We start from the raw sequence: 21248 nt of genomic DNA, 5'->3' as shown, positions 1-21248 counted from the left end.
CAGTCTCTCCAGTACTTGACCAAATAGGGCTTGAAACTGCCAACCCGCACACCCCCATCTTTTCATCATGGGTAATAACCGAGCTACATCCAGATAAACGGGGGCAGGCAGTTGGGTGGTGAGGGGCAACTGTCCTGTTTTCATTTGGTTGCCCAGCCACAGTCAGATAAACTTTTCCAGAAAGACATCCCAGACACTTGGGTCCCTGCCACAGCCTTGACTTTAAAGGGCAGCAGGTCGAGCCTGGAACGCAGGAGGGAAGTGACTGTACCCTGCCTGGAGGCCCTGCTCTGTGGGCTGTGGTGTGCCCTGTCCGCTCCTGCTGCAGGCCCTGGTTTCCTCCCGTTATTGTGCTGTCGGGGTGACAAATGTGTGTTTACTTTCCCAGGGGCTTGCTGAATGGGATGGAAGCCAAGGGCCAGGGATGTAGGAATTGGCAGCTTGGTTGAAGGAGACCACAACTTTAAGCTGGTTCATTACCCCGTCCTTTTAGTTTCATGTAGGGACATGGCCAGGTGGGAGGAGGCAGGGGACCAGGCCTGGGCTCATGTCCCCTTCTGCCAGGGTCTCCGCCTGGGAAACAGGTGACTCTTGACTGCCAGGCGTGGCCATCGTGGTTGGGGACCACGGCGTGAAGGGCTCAGGTTCTGCTTTTGCCGCTCGCCAGCTGTGTGAACACTGTCAGGCCGTTTCCTCATCACCGGAACGGGGACAGGCTTTCTACCTTGAAGGGTTCCCTTAACGTGGGTACTAAAGGAGCTAATGTATAAATAACATACTGACAGACTTCCTAATGCATAGGAGGTGCCATACACCTGCTGGCTGTACTGTTTTGAGTAAAGTGGGAAGGACAGTGCTAAGCTTGAATTCCTAAGATAAGGTGGGGAGATAAACTTGGGAAGGGATGAGATTTGCGTGCAGCAGGTGGGGGCCACCTAGGGCTGTGGCCTCACCTCCTCTTCCTCTTCCTCTTCTGATGGCACCTCATGTCTTTCACGTGAGAGAATGCCAAAGGCAGGCCATCAGGCATCCGTGGCCGGCCTGATCACAGGCCCGCCAGCGGTCGGGAGCCCCTCGTGCGGGGCTTTGGGTGTATGTTAAGAAAGGGGTCAGACCAGGTATACCTGAGATCCTAGTTCATCATCCCTGGGTGTGAAGTGGTGTGAATTGTGGATCATGGAGCTGATCGTTTGGGAAAATGGTTTTTGTCCTTCAGATCTGTTCTGACATGGGTCCTATGAGCACAATCAATACTGTGGATTAATTTGTGGGTTCATTGCTGGGTGGGGAGCCTGGACCTCACTGCCCACTGCTCTACGCTTAGTTCCCTCAGCAGCATCCACAGATACTTCCGATTCTCACCTTCTAGAGGTTTCTGAGGGCAGATTGCATGAGGGAGACAACCTGTGTTTGTTCAGCTTCCACGCAGCAAGCCCATGAGGCCTAGGACAGTTTGCCATGCCAGGTCCCCTCTGCCGCCCCCCCTCCCCCCCGCTGCACCCGGGAAGGAGGCTCTGGCTTCCATCGAAGGGGAGCAGAGCTAGGGGAGGGACCACAGAAGCCAAGGTGTCCTTGTCAGCTGGAGCAGCGCAGGCCCTTGCGTGCATCCAGTCCAGCCTTGCATTTCACAGCTGAGGGGCACACGTGGGCCAGGGGCTGGAGACCTGCGCAGGAGCAGTGCCAAAGCTGGATTTCAGGTCACTCCTCCCAGCTGCTCTGCCAGCCCGCAGCCCCCACACATTCCTTGCACCTCAACGGCTGCCGTGTGCCCTGCCCTGGGGTCCCAGGCCTTCCTCTCTGCCCCTTCCATGTCCAGCAATGTTATTGAGGAGGTGAGCTGGTTTGTCTCTGAACAGAAACGGCTAAGAAGTGGCTTTTCTGCAGACGCCTGATCCTGACTAAGGGCTTGCAGAGTGCTCCCTTCCCCACTCTCCCCGCCCCCCCACCCCAGGAGCCCGCAGAGATGAAGTGGAGGCAGCCATGTGTGTGGGGCCTTGTGCACTGGGGCAGCACCAGCTCCCCTCGCCGGGGCTCTCCGGCTCGGTGATTCGTGGGCTCTTTGACCTTTTTGTTCCGGGATGGCTTGCTGGCCTGGTTTGGCAACGAGGCTGCCACGGCTGGTGCAAGTCACGTGAGACCTGCCATCAGAGTCTTCTCTCTTGCCTCCCCAGGACTGGCTCTTTGTTCTGTCTTTGAGTTTGAGGTCTCCATACCCACTGTTTTTCTCGTTGCCTGTGCACTTTGGTAGAAAACACTGCTTGAGCGCAGGGCAGGGACCACTAATGAGACAAAAGGAGGACTCTTCTCTTGTTTAGCACCCTGACCCTGGTGCAGGCCCACACGACGAGCTGCAGGCCTCAGAGAGGCTGCCCCTTATCCTGCAGAGTGTTCTGGAACTTATGCTGAAGACTGGAAGGCCAGTGCCCGTGTGCGTGTGGCGGGGGGTATGTGTGTATGAGGAGTGTGTGTGCATGCGCGTGTATACACGTGTGTGTGCACATACACACACACACATATGTGGGGCCGAACCTGGGAGCAGTCGGATCACAATTGCTACAGGAAAGCGGAGGAAGAATTGGACAGCTTTCGACTGCATTATGGATTCAAGGCCCAAGGGCAGTGCCTTGGCATTGAAGGTGCACCCATCCAGGATCAATGAGGACAGGTCTCCCAGAGAGGAATGTCCTCCTTTCTGTTGCTACCATTGGTATAGTGTGCACCATATGTCTTTACTTTTCCACATGTATGGCTGTGTGTGACACGGTGTGCCAAGGGGCTTCCCTGTTGTCCAGAGATGAGTGGCTAGAGCCTAAACAGTGGACAAAGAAGTGTTAAGTGTCCTCATTCTAGAGATAGGTGCCACAAGGCACCAGGGCCCTCCCTCAGGTCTCTGCAACCTCTAGCCAGCACCCTAGCCACACACCCACTGCCTCTAAAAGAAGACGGGTAGGGGAATTGGCAAGTGAGGGTCCTGGGCCTGGTCAGAGTGCCCCAAGAGAGTCCCTCACAAAGGCTGGGTTCCTGTAAAGAAGAGGAGAGGTGTCACCATCCCATAGAAACCAGCCCCCTGTGACTGTCGGGGCAGGAAGAGGAGAGCCTAAAGGAAGGCCCTGGCAAGAGTGGGCAGGCCATGGTGTGGTCTGCACGGCCATATCTAGTGTGGCTCTGGCACAGGCCTTTTCCGATGGGTATATCACGTGGACTCGGCCACTGAGGGGCTGCCTGCTGGGCAGAGGACCTCAACAGTGAGAGTCACGGGCTGTGCAGCCTGGGGCAGCACTGGGGGACTGCCCCCCCCCCCAGATCTGACTGCCCCATGTTGGGGACAGGGAGTCACCTGGAGGGGCATCAGCAGCACTTGATTCCTCCCCCACCCCCGCCCTCAACCCCAGAGAGTCAGACCTTGGCAGTGGGGAGGGAGGAGGGCTCCAGAGCCTGCCCTGCCCTTCAACTTCATGAGCAAAAGCCTGGTCTGCGGGGGAGATGAGATGGGATGAGATGTGCACTGGACAAGAGGCTGGGGACCACTTCTGCCCCAGATTCCTAGAGGCCTGGGGAAGAGCAGGGACCGGAGAGGAAGAAAGCTGACTCTGCAAGGTCAGCCCAGTCAGTACACCGGAGAGTGCACAAACCCATGTTTCTCTGCATCTGTGTCATGCATGGGTCTGCATGGACATGTGCTTACAGTTCTTTATAAGCATCCATATCACACCTGCCTCCGGCACCGCCCCGAAGCAGGCCGCAGCAATGCCACAAAGGTCTGCAGCAGACTGGGAGGCCCCGTACAGACAGCGTTCTGGTTATGCCTGTGTTCCGTACGCCTGGGCATTTTTCTGTGGTGCAGCAGAGTGGGGGGTGGGGGAGGGGACTTAGGGCTCTGGGGCTAGGCAGACCTGGATTTGGGAGCTTTTATTGGTGGGTGACCTTGAGCCTTTTATTTTTCCATCTGGAAAATGGCGATGACAGTGGGAGTTGTCAGGAGGATGCCATCAGTGTGGTGATAGACAGATCTGCTGTGTAGTAAGCCGTTTCTTTCTCTCCTCACCTGGGTCTGAGGTTCCTATGGCACCAAAGGCCCATTTTGTGTGTGTGTGCGTGGTGGTTGGGGTGGGGGGTGGTGAATTGAGTCTCCACCCTAGAACCTGACTGGATAGCTTGATGCTTCCTTCCCTTACAGCCTCTCTCTGGCCCCCAAATACCAGAAAGACTGAATAAACGATGCAGACCCAATGAAATGTCTATTATAGCCACAGCCCTGACCTTGAGCCTCGAGGTTCCAAACTCGCAGCTTCTGGCTGGTGTCCCGCCAGCCCTGCCCTCTGCTCTTTGGTGGTGGCCCCGTGACTCTGGGCCAGGACTCTATTCTGCTCTCTTGCTGGCACCAACAAGGGGGCTGGGCGTTCTCCCCAACTCTGAGCTGGGCCAGCCCCTCTGTATCTCCCCCTGCCCAGAGGCCTTCCTGCCAACAGCTGTTGCAGAGGTGGGTCTCGTCAGCAGGCCTCAAGCAGGAGCCCCTGTCCTGGCGTCCAACTGAGTGGTAGGCACAGCTAGCCAGCCCTCCTCGAGGCCCCTGCCTGTCCAATTCCACTGCCGCGAAGCATCTGCCAGGTTAACACATGGGCCCCCCACGCCCCAGTCTGTGCTTCTTCGCAGGCGGCACAAATACAAGTGAGGTGCCACTGTGACATCTGGAATGCTCTACCAGAAGTCACTGTACAGTGATGCCTACCGGGTAGTGACAAGTTTATTCAAAAATGCAAAAGGATTCCCCGCAGGTTGCCCCTAACCATCAAGCTTACCAATATATAAGGCACAATTTAATTTATAAATGTTTTGTCACTCGTTTATTCACTTTCTTATTCCAGGACTTACTTAAGACAGTTTTACCAAAATATACAAATGCCACCAGATCATAGAGAAATAAATGGAGGAGAACAGCACGAGGGAGGGAAATTAAAGGTAGAGGAAGGGGAATAAAAATTATATATGGAACGTGTGCCAAAGCAGAGAGGCCAGCCCAGCCAGTGTTGGCCCGGCCCCGGCCCGACCCCGACCCAGACTGACCGACTCACGGTCTGGTGTTAGCAGAGTCCTCAGGTGCTTCATACGGAAGTGCTGCTCCAACTTTGCCTGAAGCCCATGCCCAGTGCGGTGCTGAGGCTGAGCCTTCCTAGGGGCTCCTCCTACGTTCCCAGTAACCGCTAGGCCACCCCCCTGCCCGCACACCCCCTGGGGAACTCTCTTCCCAAATGCAAGTCACTGCCAAGACCTGCCGGGTCAACCCTGTAACATTTATGGTCTCCATCCCTCTGTCTGTTCCCACTGCCATGACCCTTCCTGGGGGCTCCCTGTCCCCCTGAGATGGCCATTTAATGCAGTCCTAGGGGCATGCTTGCAAGGTTGCCATTACTCAGCAGTTAGTGGCCCAAGTCTCCCACCCTGTCAGCGCAGAGCTGGGCTTGGCCCTCTCGCCGTCTGAGCCCCCATTGCCCATGCTACTGCCCTCACCACCCACCCAGCCTGCGGGCCGCTGGTCTTCGCTGTCCTGCTCTGGCTGGAGCTCATGTTCTGAATAATCACCTTCTCTCTTGGGGTCCCAGGGGACTGAAGTGGCAGGGTTTGGTCTTTGAGTCCTCATGGCCCCGCCTTGCCATCATTCCCACCTCCCACTCCATTCTCCAGTACCCTCTGTCCTAACCTGAAGGGACCCTGGCCCTGCCCCTTCTCACCTCAGGACCTTAGCTTGGGCATGGGACATGGCCAGGGAAGGCTTTCCCCTGAGGTGCTGTCTCCAGCAGCCCTATTCACAAATCCATCTTGGGTTGCCCTAACTAGAATACTTTTCTCCTTCTCTGAAATTCCCTGGCACTCTATCTGTCGAGAAAGGAGCCACCGCCTTTTGCCTTGTGTTTTAGTTACGAATATCTGTGTCCTGTCACGACCCAGGCCCCATGCTCCTCCAAGGCTGGATCACATCTGATTTCTCTCTTTATCCCCTGGGGCACCTCACCACCTGCCTTATGTTCAGTGGGTGCAGGTACTTGTTTATTTGTGGAAGGAAGGGAGGGAGGAAGGAAGGAAGGAGGGTGGGAGGGAGGAAGGAAGAATGGGTAGAAGAAGGAGAGAAGGAAGGGAGGGAGGAAGGAAGGAAGGAAGGAAGACCAGTCAGGATTGAGACAGACATTAACTGCTAACAATAGTGATGATGATGATGATGATGATAGTGACGAATGCCTGTTGATTACTTCCCAACACTGTGCTTAGTGCTTTACATGTATTATCTTAGTCAATCCCTACAACAGCCATGAGGGGTACAATTGCAACCCCTTTTTACAGATGAGGGCCCTGAGGCTCAGAGAAGCTAAATTAGTTGCCCAAGGTCATGCAGCTAGTAAGTAACAGAGGCAGCATTAGGATCCACATCTGTCAGTCTCCAGAGACAATGCTCATGTCCCCAGATCACCACCCATCTAACACCCCTACCACATGATGATCACTGCCTTTGCTTGAACTCCTCCAGTGACAGGGAGCTCACTACCTACGGAGGTAGTACTTTCTGTCTTTGGATGATACTAATATGGCCCTGGAGGTTTTTTATGAGCTAGTAGGTGAGACTTCATAGGCTTGTTAGGTGCAGGGGAGGCAGACAGGTTTGACTCACAAACTGTGTATGAGGGCAAGGTCCTCTGGAGAAGAGTTTTCCTGTGTTGCGGGACACGCATCAGCTGGACAGGCCAGCACACACAGGATCATCTTTTCTTCTCTCCATCCCAGAGTACACGATAAAGCTGCCCCCCACTGACTGCCTGGCTTGGGCCATCTGTCCCGAGCGCTGTCTGTAGTCAGCAGGTAAAGCCCGTGCAAGCCTGGCCTGGGCATAAAGTTTTCCCAAGGCGACCATCTGCAGGTTTGGCCATGGAGCCTCATGCACGTTACGGCAAAGGACAGATGGCCACAGCAAAGCACCCCAAGTGGGCAGAGGCCGTGTCTCCCATGGGAGGGTGGGCCCAAGCCCTCTTGGTAGAGCTTTGTGCCACAGCCATTCACCTAGGCCGTGAACCTGCCCGCAAACCCAACATTCCAAGAGCAAGAGAAGAGAAGCCACGTGGAATCCCAGGCTGGTCCTTGAGCTAAAGAGGAGCCAGCATTGCTGGGAAGCCGGGGTCCCTGCCTGGGCCCACCCAGCTTCGTGGCTCTTCTCCTGAGGAGGGAGCCAGACCTGGTGAGCCAGCCACTTGGTAATTAAGGAGGTGAGTAGGCAGAAAGTGCCGACAGCTTATTGAATAAGTACTTAAAATGCATTTGACAGCCTTCATCTCCCAGAGGAGACAACCCTTCATGGGAGGATGTTCAGCAGGAGTCACTGAATGGTATCAGAGTCCTTTTTAAATTGAATTGAGGCATCTCTGGCTACTTGAATATAATGGATTTGCCAATTAATTTTTTCCACTAGTACCTTAAACCCCGGGTACTTATTCAAATCTCGGGCCGGCTCCCATCCCTCAGAAGACTCAGTTCAGCATTCAGAGTCCTGGAGGGGATTTTGAAGCATCCTGGGCAGGGCTGAGGGCAGGGAGGACGGAGCCACATGGCTCCGCTCACTGTCTGGTGGGGGCCTCTCCCAAGAGCAGTGCTCGGCTGTGAGGAATTCCCCGCTGACCAAGGTGGAGGGGCTCTCAAGGCCTGAGAGGAGCAGAGGCAGGACTCCCCCGGGGCCCAGGACAGGCCGCCTGACTTACCCTGCGGCTGTGAGCACAGAGAGTGAGCTGCCCAAAGTGGCCATTAGAAAGTGAAAATGTGCGATGAAGACATCCCGAGAGGGTAAGGAGCCCTTAACCGAGCCGAAGAGGAAATACAGCTGAGAAAATGCGGCCACACTTGCAGCAGGCTCCCCACTACGGGGAGCAGTCTCCTCCTCCTCCCTGCTCCCTGCACAGCCCTGACCAGGAGGCCAGGTCCGCTCACGAGGGTCCCTGGAAACTGGTGCTCCATGCAGGGTCTGCCATGTGGGGGGAGAGGGCACACTCCAGACGGAAGTTCGGGGCCTGAGATCAACACAGCTCTAGGCCTTGGGCTCCCCAGAGAACACAGGCCACCCCCCAGGCTGCAGGCTTCCTGTTGCCCGACCGCACTGAGGAGGGGCACCCACCCCAGAGGATGCCCCCCATCAGTTACTTCCCTTCCTGCTCCTCCCCTCCTCTCCCTCCTGCTGGTCCTGAAGATGCCAGGGCTGGGTGTGCCCTGTGGTGAGTGTTCCTGGTTCAGCTTACTCCACAGCCCTACATCCGGATAGACAGACAGGTGGGAAGGCCCCGAGTGTCTGGTGGGAAACATGGATGGGGCCCAGGAAGGAGGTGGGGAAGGAGAATGTGCTCCATGGTGGCCTCAGCCCTCCTGCCTGCGGCCAGGCTGTAAGGCCACATATGCACACGCACACACTCTGGCCATCTCAGGCCTCGCTCGGTCTTCAGGAGATTGACGCTTCCTCCCTTCACTGATGCCCGTTCGCAGTCACCCTGGGTGACCAGGAAGCACGCGCTGCTTGAGAGACTGAGCAGTGGATTTTCCTGGCACTTGAGGGCCAGAGCCCCAGCAGTGCTAGTTTGCCCTGGTTTGCCCACCTCTGCATTTTCATGAAATGGCAGCTTTCCTAGCGGCTCCCCTGTGCTCTGCCGGGGCCTCTTGCCTCCCCCCCAGAGGGAGTCCTGTTCACAGTCCCCCAGGGTCTGCCCTCGAAGGCCTGCCTGCCTCAGGGTCCAAGTGCACGTAGGGGAAAGCCAAAGCCCGTCTGTTCATACGCAGTGAAGGCTTCTGGTTGCACTCAGCTCTGGGTCGCTGGTTCCTGTCTCCGTGCCGCAGGGACAGTGGGACGGAATCTCCAGGCCCGGTGGCTCTGGCCGTTCCTGGAGTTGTCAAGCTTGAGCAGGAACCCATTTTAGTCTCTCTCTCGAGCAAGAGTCGGGCCCCTGCTCCCTTGTTTCCACCTGCTTGTTCTGCTCTGCATGTTTGGATATGAAAGTGCGAGAAACCGATGTGTGTGGTGCGGTGGGGGTGCCTAGCCCGCTCAGCCGTGTGCACAGTGACCTAGCTCCCCTCCTCAAATGGAGCCCTGACGGGATGGGCGACTGGCATGGTGCCCACGCGGCGCCGTGGTTTGGATGGGGACTTCCTCCCCCCAGTGCCTCCCCTCATGCTGGGCTTGTTCACACCGGGCAGGCACACGTCCAGCCCAGACACGGCCACAGCCTGGGCTGCGTCGGCGTGCGTGAGCCCGAGCGCGTCCGAGCTCGCGGGGTCTTCTGCAGGCCCATCCCAGTTATAAATCGCCCTGCATGGGGAATAGATCTCTTCATCCCCGAAGGGAGATTCATGAGCGGCGAGTGCCGCCCAGGCCGCCTGGTGTTTGTCATCATTCCCGAGACATAAACTACACCCCAATGCCTCTGCCCTCCCCGCTAGTGCTTCACACATCATCTCCAGCTCTGCATCCTGTGCGTGCAGAGACCCGGCAGCTTCTGCCTTGCCTGCCGGCCTCCCTTCTCCCTGGATCTGGGCTCGCTCCCTCTCCTTTTCCCACCACCACGCAGACAGCCATGCGGTGGAGAAAACGAATATTTCTCCAGAAGTAAATTAATAAAAATCATCTGAGGAATGAGCTAATAAAGACGGTGTGGTGTGAGAAAATCTCTCTGCTGAGAGTTAGGCTGTCAATTAGCCCCACGGGGTCCCTGGCAGTAAACGGACAGGCCTTGAGGAAAGGGGGCCAGTGCCACCTGCTGGAGCTGCGCGGTGGTGCCGCCGTGAATCCCGGCAGCCTGGCCCCTCCTTGCAGATCCCAAAAAGCCCCGAGAAGCAGAGCAGCCCCCAGAAGAGGCTCCCGACTGTCAGCTGCCCAGCACAGACCCAGCAGCGGGGGAGGGGGGGGGGGGGGGGGGGGTCAGAGGCAGGTGCAGGTTGGCAGGTCACTCAGTGTGAAAACCCCTCCCCCACCAGGTGGGAGGCCCACCTGGCCCCTGGCCTGCTCTGTGCCCTTGTACAGGTCTCTTACCTTCTGGGAGCCTTGGTTCCTCGTCTGTAAAGGAGGAACAACCATGCCTCCTAGGACCCTGAGAGAGGCATGTGGACGTGGCCAGTCTGGCAGGTGCCTGGATGCACCCCTCCTATGGCTCACACTCCTGCCACGTGGGAATCATCTGCATCTCAGTCAGCCCTCCCATTCTGATAAGTGGAAAGCATTTTTCTCTGTCTTAGAGTCAGATTTCTGAGGCACAGAGAAGTCAGCCAGCCTGAAAGGCCCCACAGAAGGCAAAGCAGTTCAGTAACCAAGGTCCCACCCCAGAGGACCCCCAGCCCACTCCACGGCCTCTCCTCTACCATGGTGGCCGCACCAGGGAAGAGGCGGGTGTGCCTGCAAGGAGGACGACAGGGGGCGTACCGTCCCACACGCCCCTTCACACCCACCACCCACTGCCATCAGGGGCTCAGAGCCTGGGCACCCGCTGCCATTTGGCCGTGACTCTGAACCTCTCCCCGGGACAGGTGCCACACCGGGCGAGCACAGAGAGGGCTGCTGGGCTCTGGGCCCTGTCGGTCAGAAAAGCCACCATCGCCTCAGCAGTTTCCTAGACTGAGTTGATTTTTAATTTATTATTAAGACTAGAAGAGACCCACAAGGACATTAGTCCAACCCCTTCGTTTTACAAGCAAGGAAAAGAGGGAGGTAGGAGAGTGACGTGCTTGCCAGAGTCCCATGGCCAGTAGGGGACAGAGGCTGCCGGGAGGTCTGCTGCTGTGGGTAAGTGTTCCCAGGCTCAGGGCTAAGGAGCCGCCTGCTTGGCTGTTTTGAATTATCGAATAGGCCTTTATGCAGATGTCTGGGCAAACGTACCCCGGTAAATAGCTGTGGGAGGTCACTGTACATGTTGTGGGGAAAACAGAAGCAGCACATGAAGGGGGGCTCGTTGGTCGCAGTCTACACAGGGTGGCAGGGGCACCACCACTGCCCCCAAGGTCCTGGCCTGCGACCCTCCCCGGGCCTGCACCTCCGGAGGGCCCTGGGGTCCACGGGGTGCTCAGTCGCTTTTGGCCTTGGTGTGCCGCCTTCCGATTCCCTCCCCCGGGCCAGCTGTCCGGCGGGGACCAGCACACACTGCTGCTGTCCAGGCACAGCCCGGTGTGGCGGGGGGGACGGGGGGGGTGCCAGAGCAGGAAAGCAGCCGGCGGTCCTGCCTGCAGAAGACACGTGAGCCCCCCACAGTGGCTGGCTCAAGCATGAGCAACAGTATGCCTCTCGTTCAGGGAAAGAAGGTCGAGAGGATTTACTTTGACCTCAAATTGTGGTTTCAGGTTGGTCAATTTCTTTTTAAACACAAACTATTTTCTCGGCTTTTGGTTTTACTTTGAAAATGGTGTCTCTAGGGATAGGTGCCTTCCACTGAATAGAAGCGCAGGTCAGAGGCTTGATCTCTGGGGCTTCCTGCCTGACCTGTGTAAGAAGCCATGTGTTCAGGTGCAGGTGTGCCCGCCCAGGCTGGGCTGGCTGGGGTCAGTGCCCAGGAGCTGTTGCTCCAGAGGTGGCTCATCTGTGACCCAGCAGGCCTCGAGAGGGACCAGGGTAAGAGGCTGAGAGACGGCACTCCCGTGGCATCCAGGGGCAGCAGTCAGCAAGTACAGATGATGTGTGGGTGGGCTCGACAGCCTGGGAGAGAACAGGACATAGTCAGGTGCCCCAGGCAGGGTGGCTCAGCTGAGGCTCAAACATGGGGCATCCACTGCGGGTTTGTGTGACCGGGGGTGCCCAGGTCCTGGTTCTTGAAGAATCTGCACTCCCTAGAAACAGATGCCCCAAGAGTGTGTCCCAGGAAACCTCCTCAGAGTAAACAGGCACCTTGATCGTCCATGTGTCTACCAGCCCCAGCCAGAGACATCTGACTGGTTGTCCACTGAAGCCGGCCAGGGGCGAGGTGGGCTGTACACAGGCTGATCGCGGGGGCTCTGCCAAGCCCAGCCCCGGACACTAGTGGGGAAGTTCTGAGGGAAGGATGTAGATTGCAGACGGGCCTCCTCGGATCACCCCAGGGAAGGAATTAGCCTGGGTGGAGGAGCTTCATGTTCGGGCAAGCCTGATGCTTAAGGAGGTTCACGGCCTCCCCACAGCACAATCTCAGAGCCACAGGCCCACCTGGCATGCTTGTCCCCCCACACTCACTGCCCCAGGCACCCCGGTCTCTGTCCCTGACATCGGTGCCTTCCCCCATGTTGTTCCCTCAGCTTGGAATGGCCTTCTCCACCTTGTCCACAGGCAGCTGACTCCAGATGATGGTGCCCACATCAAACGGCCCTCTCCCAGAAAGCCCTCTCTTGGCTCTGATTGACCAGCAGTTGGTCAGCGTCTTGTGATTTGGTGCCCCCAGACCCCTGCTGGAACCGTCCCCTTTCCTTGCAGCCCGGTGCAGGGACCCCGCAGGCCTGTCCCATCGAGGGCAGCACACGTGTGGAATAGGTCAGCGTTGTTGGTCCCTTTAGATGCCTCTGGCACTCTGTGGGTTTCAATAAGAAGACGCCACGGCCATCTGTGCTTGCGATCTGGAATCCCAGCCCACGTCCCACCCTCCTGCCCAGGCCTTGGCCTCACTCGCTGTCCCGTCAGCTGAGACTCCCAGTGACTTTCAGTGCTGCGTGCTTTGCAGCCCTTTCTCCCATCCTGCCACTCCGTGCCCGTGGGCAGCATTTCCCGGTTGTGCAGGTGCAGAAAGCGAGGCCTAGAGCCCCAGGCTGGGATTCGCACCTAGCAGGTCTGTTCCCCGCGTACCTCCCCATCTCCCTAACTCCCTCCAGACATCTTCCTTCCCAGGCACTTCCTTGGCCACTTCCAGAATCCATATTTCAGCACCTCACACTGCCAGCAGTGGGGGAATCAGCACGTGGTTCTAAGTTTGGGGAGTAAGTGGAATGCTTGGGGCTCCCCCATGCAGCTTGGATTGTGCTGGTCTCCTGTTACCCCAGAGGGCAGCTCATGGGGGTCTCTTTCTCCAGAAGAAGCTTGTTAGTTCAGAGCCTTGGGATTTGTGGGATGCCCCGTCAGTCGATGTGAAGACCTGTGGCCACAGCCTCGTCTGGGGACCTAGCACTCTCCCTGGACACCTGCAGCTGGACTGATCAGACTCAGAGGCCTCCCGTGGGGTCACAGGCCCACCATCTGGGCGGACGCCTGTCTAGGGAGCGCAGAGGGCACCCAGCGGTCTGTTGCCACCCTGTCCTGCTGACCCGACGGCAGGGCCGTGATCTCCGTCTGCCAATAACACGCGTGTGCACACAGGCCCGTGACAGACTGCGTTCCACCAGAGCGGCTCCTCTGGACAGCAATTTGGCGCTCTCCTTCGGGGGAGCACTGCTCTTTGCGGTGTATCCTGTGGAATTAAGAGAGCCTGCGAGTGTCACTCCAGGGTTATCTCTGCTTCACTGGCTCTGATGGCAAAGATGCACCTCTGCCCAGTCGCTTGTAATGACACGTTTCCTGAGCAGGCGAGACAGAGGGGCGGACGTGAGCAGGCTCTCAGGCCTCCGAGTCCTCTGCCCTCCCTCCTCTTGCAGGGGGTAGGGGGTGGCGGGGGCGCTCACAGCTCGGCTTGGCACAGCCCTAGAATTTAGGTCAAGTGGGACGTTGCCAAGAACACTGAGCGGCGGGGGGAAGGCCAGGGGGTAGAAACTCTACCTGGAAAACGCAGAGTGGATCTTCTTTCGATAGTTGTGGATCCCGGCCAGGCCCAGGAGGGAAAGCTGCCTTTTGGTCTTTTCTCAGGAAACGACCCAGCTGCCACCACCGCCAGCAGCCCAGGGTATTTACCAAAGCTCGGAGGTGTATCTCATGTCAGACCTGGTCTTTCCCCTTAAGGGTCCTTGAGTACATAGCGGCAACTCCAAAGATGAGCAGAGTGTCTGAAACAAGGTTGAGAGACTCCTGACTGTCCAGCCGTCATGCAGAGAATGTCCCCAGAGGCTGTGCTGAGGCCACACTGGCCGAGTGACGGGGCAGGTTCAGAGGGAAGAGTGGGGGCAGCCCGGTCCCTCCATTGTAAATAGGCGTGTTTCCCTGCCTGCTGTCTCTTCTGCTCGCCTTTGCTGTGTGTCCTCTGTAGGTCCCCAGGGCCGACACCAGTGCCTAGCAGATTACTGGTGCTCAGGAAACACTTTCTTTTCTTTCTTGCTTTCTTTTTTTAATGTTTATTTATTTATTTTGAGAGAGAGAGAGGGAGAGAGCAGGGGAAGGGCAGAGAGCAACAGGGGGTGAGAGAATCCCATGCAGGCTCCGTGCTGACAGCTCACAGAACCATGAGATCATGACCTGAGCCGAAATCAAGAGTCAGACATTTAACCGACTGAGCCACCCAGGTGCCCCAGGAAATGAATGTTCTCGTCCTGTGTTGGGAGTGTGAAACTCGGGGTCCTTGGATCAAGAATGCCACCTGTAGCAATAAAACTGCCTGGCAACACCGGAGCACAAGCTAAAAAGCAAACAGAAGCCTGCAGCCACACTACAGACCCACTCGAGCAGACCCACTGTGCAGGGAATGCCCGGCCAGGGGGTCTGCAGGGCCTTGTGCCTCGAGGGGTTCAGGCGGGTACCCGGCGGCTGACCTGAGCCCTGGGTTGGGGCCAGCACGTCCCTTGTCTTGTCCGCAGCTCCGGCCCAGAGATTAGTTGGCACGGTCCTCCCCATCAGCCTGGGGGCTGCCGCTGATTCCAATGGTCCTCACGTTCGTTTGCCTGCACACGGTCGCTCCACACAAGGATGTAATTAAATCCTTTGAACAGCACTTTGGGACGTTTGAGGATGCAGGAAAACTCTTTGGAAATGTAAGCTGTTGTGTGCAGCTGGTTTGCCCTGCGGTTTCTGTCAGTGCTCACTGCTCTGTGAAAATCACCTGAAAAGAAGGTGAGGAAGGCGAAGCTGGGAGGGAGGCCCGGCCGGCCCCCGCTGTGCAGCCTCCAGCCTGCCCTTTCCGGGACCCGGAGCACTGTGGAGCAAGTGGCGAATCCCCGCCCGCCCCGCGTGTGCCCTGCCTAATCCCCTGGCCCTTCTCTCCCCAGGAGCTGCCAGAGCATGACGAGCTTGGTCAGCAACACCATGTCGCCGATCAAGGACGGGACCTCCTCTCTCCCCCGGAGGCAGAGCTCGTTCGCCAGGCCCCCGCTCCGCGCTCTGTACGACCTGCTCATAGCGCCCATGGAAGGGGTAAGTGCCTCCCGGGGCCGAGAGGCTTCTAGGCGTCAGGACGCATCATTTACCGCTCAACGCCCATGTGTGCCCCTCAGATACAACATGGGCTCCTGAGACAACCGGGGTGGGGGTTGGTTTCCAGAACACAAACCTTCTCTGTCCAGCTTCTCAGTCGGTGTTTGGAAGCGCTTTCTGGGTTGGCTGCTGGTTAGTGCGTGACGCCCCGGGTTCCAGCTGCCAGGCTAAAGTCGGAGCTCTGCTCCTTTCCAGCCAGGCACATCTGGCCTCAGCTGCGTCAGGTACACGGTGAAGCGCTGCCCTCCTCCCTCCTCTCATCAGACCAGACTCCCGGAGGCCCAGGGAGGCGTGGGGCTGTGCACACGCCCACGGTGGTCAGCAGCGAGCACGCCATCGGGGTGGGCCCCGAGCAGATCCAAGAGGGCTGTGCCCGTGGCTGGGTCTCACCCTGCGGGACTGCTTCCCCACCTCCCACCTGTCGTCCCAGGGTCTTGCCAGAGCAGCTCATGCCAGGGCCGTGCTGTCTGCCGAGAACAGATCCGTCGGCCCCTGCCACCTGTCAGGGGCCACTGACTCCACCCCAGAGTCCAGCATCAAAGACACCCTTTCACTTTGGATTTCTTGAAAAGGTTGAGAACGGCCCCTGATGGGTTTCTGTGGCTCTGGTCTTCGCACATCATCCTTCCATCTGGACACGGTTCTCCACCTGGGTTGGGGAACCCAAAGGGCTCGGGGATCTTTTGAATCTGAACGGTGAGCCTATCAGATGCGTTTGTATGTGACTGTGTGTTAGTCTGCTCTGGCTGCTTTAACAAAACGGTGTGGACCAGGTGGTTTAGAAAGCACACATCTATTTCTCATGGCTCCAGAGGCTTCAGGTCCCAGGTGAGGGTGCCAGCATATTCAGTTTCTTGGCGAAGCCCCTCTTCCCGGGTACAGACAACCCTCTTCCCACTGTGTCCTCACACGGAGGCTCTGGTGCCTTCCTCTTCTTGTAAGGGCACCGGCCCCATCATGGGGGTTCCGTTCGCATGACCTCATCTAAACCGAATTATGTCCCAACCGCCCCCCCCCCCGCCCCCCGCCCAGTACCATTCCACAGGGGGCTAGGTCTTCAATGTGTCCCTGACAGGCAGTCCTTAACAGACCCCACGGAGAGCCCAGAGTGCCTGCATCTGTGGGGGCCCGGCTCTCAGACAGGGAGTACGTGCTTGACGGGCCCTTGGACAGCAGGCTGCCGGCCTTCCCAGCCCGCACGTCCTGGCCGCTGTGTGCAGCCAGGTGGGAGGTTTGTCTTGCAGACGTTGGGGTGGCCCCTCGGCAGCACCCTCGCCCACTGCAGCCCGCTGGCAGAGGTGATGTGCCTCCTCAGGAAACCCTGCATTGACAGTGATTCCTCATCCCCAGGAAATGCAGAAGCATTTGGCCAAGGACACGTGGCACTCGCCGGGTATTTTTCAGGAGGCCGTGCCCCCTGCCTGGGCCCTCCAGACTTCCCTTGCTCAGGGAGCCGGGGGCGGCTGGCCGTCTGGACTCCTGTCTGACGCTGCCCTCCCCTGGCTGGGTGACCTTGGCCAAGCTGTTTCTCCTCCTCGAGTACCTGTGTCCTCATTAGAAAATGAGGACGACCCCACAGAGTGTGTCAGGTCAGAGCAGGGCTGGGCTTAGCGGGATCTGAGGGGCATGCAGGGCAGCAGAAGCAGAGAGAGTCCCTGGTGAGAGGTGGCTGCTGTGACCCGGTCACTGCCCCTCCCAGCACCCCAGGCCTCTGGGCCCATCAGCACAGAGGCCCAGTCCTGTCTCCTCCTTTCCTGCAATGCGCTGGGCTGTCCTGTTCTTCTTAGGACCATTGTCCCCTTGGCGTCCTCTTTTTAAGGAAGGGCCAGGACTGCAGAGAGCGCCCCAGCTCAGAGCACCTCTGACAGCATGCTATCAGAGTGTGATTTGTGTGCCACATCTCAGGGAAGCAATATACACCTGTACCCTTAGGCTGATTTTTCAGGTTTTCTTTACTGCCATCAGTCGTCACAAAGACCGTTTTGGTGACTTACTACCACTCCCTGCCGCCCTGAGCTCTGTATCATGCACTGATGCCCCACCCCCTCTGAAGGCTATTGGGACCCTCCATTCTTTCACTCACTCGGGCCTTCTGAGTGAGTGCATTTCTCCTTTTGCACCTGGGTCCCAGATTACTTAGTCCCTGAACGTGCAAGGGGCCGGTGGGAGCGGTGAAGAGGGGCAGGGAGAGGAAAGGACTGGTGGGAGCTGTGAGGAGGGGCAAGAAGGGGCTGGTGGGAGCGGTGAGGAGGGGCAGGGGGCGGAGGGCAGAGGGGGAGACTGGCTGTGACCAAGCGCATACTTGGAAACTCAGGTCATCTGGAGTTGACGAGCTCCTCGCCTCTCTCTGGGCCAGCTCAAGTGCACCCTCCTCCTTGAAACCTTCCTTGCCCTCTTTTCCCACCACCCTGCAGGCTTCATCCCCCTCCCCACCCGCCACTGGGGTTCCATGTATGCCCCGTGTCTTTCATGGCACCCCATACCTCACCGGACTCAGAACTTAGCTCTTGGCAAGCCTCACCTTCCCTCTCTTGCTGCCCACCCCACACTCCCTGAAGGCGAGGATGGTCCCTCATCTGTGTCCTCAGCAGCTGGCACAGGGCCTGGGACACGTTGACACTCAGTGATGTTTGTGGAATGCTGCACTTGCTGTTTGGGACTAGTCTGTCATACAAAGCAGAGGACCCAAGGCACAAATCAGCCGTTGGGTTTTCTGTGGCCACTTTGCGGCACTTGAGAGCTTTCCCGGAGGTCGGGAAGCAGGAGGAAGGGGCTGGGCCTGCTCTTACACACCTTGGAATCCAGTGAGACCCTGACCCCGCCAACCCGCAAGGTGCCAGGATTCTAGCTTACTTCAGGGTAGGATCATGCATGCCCGCAGGGGACCCACACCCACCCCACCGAGCCAGGGGAAGGTGGTGACTGGGGAGGGGAAGACTTAGGGCCCTCAACAAGTTATAACAGCGAATGAAATCAGCCTTTGTGGCATTACCCAAGGAAGGGAAAAGCCCCACCACCAGACCCACTGGCCAGCATGCAGTTCAGGAACTACACCGTACGAACACATGTGACAGAGCCCCACGCGCCCACCTTCAGGGTGCAGTCTGACCTTGACATGGGGCATTAAGTTCGAAAGCGTATCCTTAGTCCCTGATAGTTAAACTCTTCTCTTTTGTGGCCGAGGTGTTCAAATACGGTGAAGGAGTGTGGGCGGCCTTAAAGGAGCCAGAGTGAAACCTGTCAAAGGCCATTAAAGTAAATGGTCAGAGCAAGAGCTTTTCCTAGGCTCTCTGAAGGGATCTGTGGTGTTTCAGTAAAAACACTTGACTGAGAAGTTTCATCCATTCATTCACCACGTACTTGTTGACATGTGTTGGGGACACACCGTCCCGGACACGGAGGAGGAGGTGCAAAGCGGGTGGCTATCCCGTGTGGGAATGTCAGGTGGGATGGGCTGCAGCGACGCCTCCTCAGCGGGCCGCCTAGGTGGAGGACGGGGCCTGGAGCTTCCTCTCACTTCCTAAGGCCAGCACACCCGCCTGCTCTGGCGGCCACTAGAGGGCGATAGGACACCACCCGCCCGCTCCCGGCCCCGTCAGCTCCCAGGCAGGGTCAGACCCTCTTCCACATTTTCAATGAAAAGACAAATCAAAGCCTAAGGTCCAAGCTTATGAATCACTGACACTTCAAGACTAAAACGATTAGCCTCTTCACATGGGGCTTATAATTATTTGAACAACTGCCTTTGTTTAGCCCCAGTCCTATGGCTAAGGGACTAGGTCAGACAGTATGAAAAGTGGAACAAAATAATATTTTACCCTAGGCTTCTACCAGTATTTGATTTAATCTGGCTTAAGGGAAACCCTGCCGTGGCTCTTTCCTGGAACCACGCCGTCCTTTGCTGTCAGGGACGAGCACGTCCAGCTGTCTTCCAGGAGGGCCCGGCCGCGTCTGCACGTGACCCATCATCAGACATTAAGTGAAGTCCTGTCTGACACCCACGAGAGGAAATGTCACCGAAGAGAAGTTGTAAGTGCTTAGTGTGAAAGGGACTGGACCCTGTTTGTGTCCCTGGCATTTATTTTTAGTCAAACTAGAGTAAAAGACAGTAAGCCATGCTTCTGGGCCTGGACTTAAGAGGCTCCCCTGGGCTGCTCAGGGGAAGCCCTTGTTCACTCAGGTCCCAATTCACCCCCTCAGTTTGCACACAGGGCTTCACCCAAAGCCAGAGGCTGCTTGATCAAGGTGCCAGACGTAGAACAGGGAACTGCCCAGGATTTGCTCAAATCATTGTCCACAGGTCCAGATTTGGGGCCCTTTCAGGATCACTGGAGTTTGGATTCCTTCTAGTTATAGTCCCCTGTCATCCTTATCATTACTTCCATTTATCGAAATTCCCCGTTTCCTATATTTACAGTCGTAAAACCAAGGTTGTAGGACAGACTGAAAGAGTGAATGACCAGGATAAGAAGGAAAAGTATTCCTGGCCTGCCTGTTGACGTGGGCTTACCTGTTTCAGGATCCCCAGAAACGTGCTTAAAACTTGCAGTTCAGGTCTGTTAGGTTGGGAAACTGCCTTCCTGAGCACCAGATCTCTGGGAAGCATCTGAGACCTCTCATCAATGTCTGCAAGGTGCGGTGGGGGCGGGGGGGGGGGGTGCGCAGCTCAGCTCTGCCTGGGTTGTGCCTTGAATTATTGCTCTGGGGAAGAGGACTCTTGCAAAATCCAGTAGCCTGATAAACCAGTTTACCCCAGAGCAATGCCCCAGGAGACAACCACCTGGGTGCCTGTTTTGTACATAGATTGAGGGTTTGGAGATGGCCAGGGAGTATTTGTCCCTAGAAACAATCAGACCTACACTCCAGACTACGGAGTGGAAGATGAGGTCCTTGAGACTGGCATGCTCAGGGCTGCCCGCCCCACCACCAGCCTGTCTAATGGATTTCTGAGTGAGACATCTGCAGTAATACTCAAACGAGGACAGCAAACATTTCTACAACTGATTAGGAGAAGGAAAAATGGAGGCAATAAGCTAGCTCCATTTGGTTTCTGGGGCACCAAAACCGGCGGGGAGAGCAGGCTCCCACGAGGTGAGTGCTGTTCCCACCTGGGCCAATGCTGGGTTCTGGCTCTGTTCGAGTGGATGTTCCACAGCGGCTGTCTCAGCCTCTCCTGGCAGGTTCCTGCCCCTGAGGGCACGAGGGCTCATTGTTACCAGGTCTGTCGAGAAAGAGAAGGCCAATTTTGTCCAAGGCCCCTGCGGCTTGCACAGCCCCTCTGGCTGATTTAGCTGGAGCTGAACACTCCTGGCCGGCAGACCCTTCCGGCTCTGGCTGGAGGATGGTCACTTTTCCCCAGGACCTAAATTCCGAACCCCTCCCTTAATTTGGTTCTTCAGGCAAACCAGTGGTTTGTTGTCTGGCCAAAGAATATAGTCGAAGGGGTTGACCCGTACTCCTGCTTTTCTTGTTGGATTGCAGTGTGTACAGTCTATAGATTTTAGTCATGGTCTGAGCATTACTTCCAACAGGTTTGTGATATTTGCTGAGACCGTGTGCAGCCTTCCCTGATGCCGGGATCTCCCAGAAACATCACGGAAGAGGCTTCCCTACCTTAAAAAGGTCTGATCAATTCACTTGAGCAAAAAGATGAGTCAGGAAGAAAATCCCAAGCCTGTAACACAGCTCTGTAGTGGCCAGATTCCAAGCAGTTCTTGCTTCTGGAATCCTTGTAAACAGTAAAGTCCATTTTATCCCAAATCGAATCTGCCTGAAAACTCACGGACCCGGGATCAGGGGTGTTTATTCCTCTGGCCTGTGATGCTGTGGCACTCTGAGGGGCTTCCTGTGTCCTCTAGTGACAACGAAGCTGCCTGTACATGGAGGGTGCAGGCAGATCCTCCGAACCCTGGTGACCTGCATGCAGCACATAGCTCTTAAGCCAGAAGCCAGG

The 21248-nt window shown here is 57.0% G+C and overlaps 1 protein-coding gene across 1 annotated transcript in view; it reads left to right on the top strand.

The window, feature by feature from the left end:
- TTC28 (tetratricopeptide repeat domain 28) overlaps positions 1–21248 on the top strand; it is a 622119-nt gene that overhangs the window by 578839 nt on the left and 22032 nt on the right. The window contains exon 14 of the mRNA XM_049619809.1: positions 15091–15235. Within this exon, the coding sequence (XP_049475766.1) occupies positions 15091–15235 (145 nt within the window). The remainder of the gene's footprint in view (positions 1–15090; positions 15236–21248) is intronic.

This window comes from Panthera uncia, assembly GCF_023721935.1.
Source record: "Panthera uncia isolate 11264 chromosome D3 unlocalized genomic scaffold, Puncia_PCG_1.0 HiC_scaffold_8, whole genome shotgun sequence".
NCBI lineage: Eukaryota > Metazoa > Chordata > Mammalia > Carnivora > Felidae > Panthera > Panthera uncia.
The sequence above is the reverse complement of the archived record's forward strand: the minus strand, read 5'-3'. Positions and strand labels throughout refer to the sequence as shown.